The sequence below is a fragment of the Neodiprion pinetum genome, chromosome 5, assembly GCF_021155775.2.
Source record: "Neodiprion pinetum isolate iyNeoPine1 chromosome 5, iyNeoPine1.2, whole genome shotgun sequence".
NCBI lineage: Eukaryota > Metazoa > Arthropoda > Insecta > Hymenoptera > Diprionidae > Neodiprion > Neodiprion pinetum.
In genome coordinates, this window is record NC_060236.1 from 25,554,988 (window position 1) to 25,560,910 (window position 5,923).

At 40.0% G+C, this 5,923-nt stretch overlaps 1 protein-coding gene across 3 annotated transcripts; it reads right to left on the minus strand.

Moving 5' to 3' along the window:
* Positions 1–1,453: 1,453 nt before the first annotated feature.
* Positions 1,454–4,871, minus strand: LOC124219384 (pyrroline-5-carboxylate reductase 2). Of its 3 annotated transcripts, XM_046626846.2 has the most exons (6): positions 4,620–4,871; positions 4,487–4,557; positions 3,575–3,748; positions 2,297–2,509; positions 2,048–2,213; positions 1,454–1,978 (listed from the first exon to the last, which is right to left on the minus strand). In XM_046626846.2, exons 1-6 carry the CDS (start codon positions 4,687–4,689, stop codon positions 1,857–1,859), a joined length of 816 nt encoding a protein of 271 aa, XP_046482802.1. In that variant the 5' UTR covers positions 4,690–4,871; the 3' UTR covers positions 1,454–1,856. The 3 variants fall into 3 exon arrangements, with proteins under 3 accessions (XP_046482802.1, XP_046482804.1, XP_046482803.1); XM_046626848.2 differs by lacking the exons at positions 4,487–4,557; positions 4,620–4,871 and adding an exon at positions 4,085–4,342; XM_046626847.2 differs by lacking the exons at positions 4,487–4,557; positions 4,620–4,871 and adding an exon at positions 3,826–4,010.
* Positions 4,872–5,923: the final 1,052 nt, after the last annotated feature.

Below are 5,923 nucleotides of genomic sequence, written 5' to 3' on the forward strand. Positions count from 1 at the left end.
AAATCGCGAAAATTTTCGCCAAAAATACAAAGGGGTTAACCTTCCTTTTTTTTTGACCAAAAAATTTTTGGTCTCAGATTCGATTTGTATGGCCCTTTCCTGACTGATTCGACCCCCAGGAACTCAGAAAACGCAGCAAAAAGAGCGTGGGACCAACAGGAGAAAAACTACGGAGGAAAAAGCACCTGCTGAAAAATGCCGAAAATACTGGTTCTCGTTTTTTGGCTTTAACTTCTGATGCGTTGATCGCAGCGTCCCGGAACTGCGTTCAATCGATTTTTCTCGCAAAATTAAGTCGGATTAGTGTCAGAATGAATTTATTCCAGCACTTTTCAAAATCGCGAAAATTTTCGCCAAAAATACAAAGGGGTTAACCTTCCTTTTTTGTTGACCAAAAAATTTTTCGTCTCAGAATTGATTTGTATGACCCTTTCCCCATCGATTCGACCCCCAGAAACTCAGAAAACGCAGCGAAAAAAGCGTAGGACCAACAGGAGAGAAACTTCGGAGGAAAAAGCACCTGCTGAAAAATGCCGAAAACACAGGTTCTCGTTTTCCGGCTGTAACTTCTGATGCGTTGATCGCAGCGTCCTGAAACTGCGCCCAATCGATTTCTCTCGCAAAATTACGTCGGATTAGTGTCAGAAAGAATTTATTCCAGCACTTTTCAACATCGCGAAAATTTTCGCTAAAAATGCAAAGGGGTTAGCCTTACTTTTTTTTCGTTTTCCGATCAAAAAATTTTTGGTCTTAGATTCTACTTTTATGACCCTCTCCTGACTAATCGAACCCCCAGGAACTCAGAAAACGCAGCAAAATGGGCGTAGGACCAACAGCAGCGAAACTACGACCAAAAAGAGCACAAGTTGAAAAATGGCGAAAACTTAGGTTCAGGTTTTTCGGCTGTAACTCCTGATGCGTCGATCCCAGCGTATCGGGACTGCGTCCAATAGGTTTCTCTCGCAAAATCACGTCGGAATAGTGCCCAAAAGAATTTATTTCAGCGCTTTTTAAAATCGAGATAATTTTCGCTTAAAATGCAAAGGGGTTAGCCTTACTTTTAGGTTAGACTAATCGGACCCCCAGGAACTCAGAAAACGCAGCTAAAAGGGCGTAGGACTAACAGCAGAGAAACCACGACGAAAAGAGCACAAGCTGAAAAATGGCAAAATTTTTCCAATCCAATCGATTTTTCTTGCAAAATCACGTCGGAATAGTCCCAAGAAGAATTTATTTCAGCACTTTCCGAAATCTCGAAAATTTTCGCCTAAAATGCAAAGGGCTTAGCCTTACTTTCTTATCGTTTTTCGGCCAAAAATATTCCACGACCCCGAATTCTCTTTCAACCCATTTTCTGAGAGCATCTGATGTAAATCCCCGACAGATTTTTCAGAGGGACGTTACAACAATTGTACTCAGTGATCATCTGTGAAGGTCAAAGTGAACACATCTAGCTTTTAAAAAGAGTTTATTTTATGTACACTATCTCAATCGTTGGAATTTTTCGTACAACGATTTTGCCCTCTTAAGTACTACATACATGATCTGCTCACACTGAATCATTAAAAAATAATTCGAATTTAGTCTAACACTCATTTGTTACTAACTTTTATGACATTAACACCAACGTTCTCCCATGGCAACTGAGAGCGCTCCCAAAAGCCACATCTTTCTGAAGTCACTGTCGAACTGCAGTATAATTAATAATTACGATTTCAAACGAATTCTTGTCGCGGTCTGTCATGAGTAGGAGCTCCACGACCTTTGAATATTCCGACTAATGCTATGAACGTTTTCCTGAACGAACAATAGGCGTTTCGCCTCAATCACATTCTACACTTATCCTTCACGAACTCCTAATTCGGTCTAGCAGCCGCGGTCACGTCTCTGCAACGCTCAGTAGCAGCTTCAACAGCGCCGATGAGGGCAGATCTCAAACCATGTCGCTCCAGATAGTGGATTGCCGTGATTGTTGAGCCTTAAAAAAAACACAAATTTTCGTAGTGAACAAATAAATATCCCCTTAAAATATTTCCCTCTTGCGCACCTGCTGGGGATGCTACGTCGTCTTTTAGCTTCCCCGGGTGTTCATCCGTGTCCCGAACCATAGTCGCAGCTCCCAGAACTGTCTGTGCCGCTAATTTGTAAGCCAAAGGTCTGGTGAGGCCCATTTTCACCCCTCCGTCGGCCAGGGCTTCAATCATCATGTAGACCTGTCGGATGCAGGCCACTCGTATAAATGACAGAATAAGTGTGATATAAACACAATATTATGTTCAATAATATTGCTACTCACGTAAGCGGGACCGGATCCGGCCAAAGCTGTGACAGGGTCAATCATGGTCTCCGTCACCTCCTCGCATACTCCGACACTGGAGAAGAGCCGTTTCGCTGTCGCGACATCCTCGTCGCCAGCGTTAGAACCGCGTGCATATACTGTTGCACCGCAACCCACGAGCGCGGGCGTATTTGGCATTACCCTGATGACCGGGGTACCCGACGGCAGAGCCTGGAACATTACAATAATAGCATATCGGCAGGCAGTTGACGAAGTAGAATAGAAGGAAATGATCAACTCTGATTTTCGAGAATCTCGGAAGAAAGAGCAAATGGCTTCCAAACTGACTTGGATCGCAATCAACTTGCTTGAACACGAATGTTAGTCTATCCCTGGTGAAAAAATGCTTCCAACTCACAGTGTTGCAATGACGTAAAAGAAAACGGAATATTTTCCTAGTAATTAGAGATTATATTAATCATCCTGATGTTAATGAAATTTAGCAAACCGTTAACACAGCATCAACAAACTCAGATTTTGTAGATTCAACGTCTTCAGTTAGTCTAAAGGTGTGAAATAGTAATTTTTTGTTTCAACGTTTCGGTACGGTAACGTTACTAGCTTTAGCCTCGTGAGTATTAGACTCTTCAAAGAGTTTTACATATTTATTCAGAAATATTCTGAAAAAGTACCTTACTGGTGACAGCGAATCTTCTGCTGGACCGTAATTCGATTGTAACTTTTTTCTAAGGGTCACCAGTAAAGTACCCGATGACGTACCTCAGAAAGGCGCAGGCTTTTTTTCTGCTAGGTATCATCTGCTAACTTCTGTCTCATATTTCTTTAACATTATTGAAACACTGTAAGTTAGAAATATTTTTCTACCAGGGTGTGCAATATTTCGGATAGGTCAGACAGTTTTAATTAGCCGGTATGCTTTTAGAAAATGAAGAAACAAATCAGAACTGAACGATTTTGATTATTTAATATGCAAAGTTCTAAACAAGCTGTGAAATACATCCGCTTTAATGAAAGTAAATTCTTAAACGTGTTAGCTGTAGGTTTTAGCATTCACTTCCAAATTAAGGGCTGAGAATAAATACTGAGTTTACTCATTCACTTTTTACCAATTAATCTTCTTATGTAAAACGGACAATAATTTTGAATGGGTAAGTTAATGCTGATTCTTATTCTCTCCATTCCATTTCACTTTTCCATTATAGACATGTTGCGTTTATTTTCCTCTTTTCGAAGATGGACTATTGATGATAATAATAATAAATAAATTAGGCAAACCTTTTCTAGGGCAGCCAGAGACACACCCATCGCGATTGATAGCGTTAACTTTCGCGGGCTGTTCTTCAACTCCGAAAGTACCGCAGGGGCGACCTGTGGCTTCACCGCAAGGATCAGAACATCGCCGTGTTCAGCGATCGTCCGGTTCTCGAAGATCGCTCGCGCACCAATATCCTACACAAAATCTTGTGTCATTAGTTATAGTAGCAGTCGAAAAGCTGAATGATAAAGTAGCTGTTATTGATAGTCACCGTTACGGAAATTGCTATTTTATGATTGCAGTGTTGCATCAAAATTTGGAACAAAGTATCAATCATAAGTTATTAGCAGTAGGTATATGGCCGATGATACCGCTATCCGATATGATAACAGAGGAGTTCAGAATTTTATCAAGCATGAATAACATTATTGTTCGTACAAATGTTGTATAAATGATACTTTCGACGTTTAGCAATGGATATGCGGTATATGATTCAAGTATACTGAACATCACTTGACAAACACACTCACAATAATCACAGACAGCAATCTATGGATAAATAATCTGAACATTAGAGCCACAAATATTGTTATTATAGGGAATTGTTGGTGAGTTCAATCACATCGCGAATTTTATTCAAACTTCACGATTAACTCCAAACACTGAATTGCTGTTCTGCACGTACTTCGTTCGCGATACAGACTTCAATACTCTGCACTATTACAAGCCAGTAATTTTAGATAAAAGTGTTCAAGGGTAAGACCAAAACGCGACGACATTTACAGGAGATGATGTGAGTTATACATATATCACTCTAATATCGGTAACTTTGATTAGATTGATTTTTTTACCGCAGGATAAATCATTTGATAATAACATATCACTGTGATAAATTACTCTGTCGCAGTAGAAAAATCTGAAGGCATAGTAACCTGGAAGGCTTTTATGCTGTCAGCATCGTTTGGGAGACAACTGGCCAAAACCAACTCTGCCTTGGTCAATCCTAGACAGAAGAAGAATCCATTATGACTCGGTATTTAAGAAACGTTGAAACTTGGACCTCACCGGCTCCTATAAATCCCTTGACCAAAGCTTGAGCCATTTTACCGGCTCCACAGAATCCGATCTTCAACATTTTATAACTCAAAGTACACCGATCGTCAAGCAAAATCGATAGTCAAAAACACGAGAACTGAGAGCTTCGGTAATAATTATTCTGAAACGGGGCGATATTCGTGCAGCAAGTAGAACTGCGCGTGGATAACTGAACCTCAAGGTCTGCGATTTGTAATCTTACTGTTGTGGAAACTCTGCGCTATGCTGCCGCAGACAGACTGTAAAGTAGTAAATTCATCTGTTCGATGAGCAGCATCGTGTAGCTTAAGTAATTCAATCAATTCCAATAACATGATGATTGGGTAACAGAACATCGTCGTATAATGTAAAACTAGCAAGTCTTGAACTGGAGCTATAATATTGTCAGGCAAAAAACTCTGTCCAAAATGTTTCCATTTCCATTTTAGCCAAGATAGCTGCTCATTCTAAAAGGAATCAATATTCATACGAAACCCATATAGCGTCTGTCAATTATTTATCGCATTGCATTGATAAGCTGTTATCTAAGACAAGCAACGAGCAGAACTTTTAATCCAATAAACTGATAATGACAGTCTCTGAGTTATCTGTTGTAAGGAGTCCCTGAGCTCTCGGCGGTGGATAGCTCAGTGGTACACAGTTTAATGATACACATAAATAAACGACCGATGACATTTTGGCCCCGAGCAATGCGGTGCATAAAAATTACTTTATAGCTTGTGGAATTCTGGCACACTGGAAATATTGTACATGGTAACTATATTTTACACGAAAATAGACACTTTCTAGTTTCTACATTCAAAATTCTCGCATTTTACCAAATTAATTTCTATAGCATTAATGTCAAAATGACGCGTTGTAATTTTCTTTTTGTAAGTACAACCTGCTCAGAGAGGTTCAGCTCAATCGGCGAAATCAGAATTGGTGATAAACATTAATGTCAAACATCAGGGAAACTTATACTTGGACAGTTCGTAATTTTATCGGTAAAACATCGTGGGGTCCTGGGTCCTGGGGACGCGCTCAGGAGTAAGAGAGGAGACGAAACTTTGGAATACAAAGTTGGGCCAGATTTCAGCACAGAGTTAGTAATACAGATTTTTGCCACTCATTACGTCCATGTTCTTTGGTCGTTCAACTATTATGATTTTTGAGTGTAACCAAGTGTTGATAGTTGTCAAGGTTACATGTTTTCAATGGCTGAAGAACACATTTTCACATTTGGTAAAAGAACAACGAACACAAATTTTTGAAGAAGAGAAAGAGCCTCCGAG

What these genes read in the sequence shown, in the direction of transcription:
- LOC124219384 (XM_046626846.2), bottom strand. Translation starts at nt 4,689, where the DNA reads ATGTTGAAGATCGGATTCTGTGGAGCCGGTAAAATGGCTCAAGCTTTG. An exon ending in CTCTGGCTGCCCTAGAAAAG is followed by an intron (nt 2,510 to 3,574) that starts GTTTGCCTAATT and finishes GTAATGTTCCAG; the next exon opens with GCTCTGCCGTCGGGTACCCC. An exon ending in CGACGTAGCATCCCCAGCAG is followed by an intron (nt 1,979 to 2,047) that starts GTGCGCAAGAGG and finishes GTTTTTTTTAAG; the next exon opens with GCTCAACAATCACGGCAATC.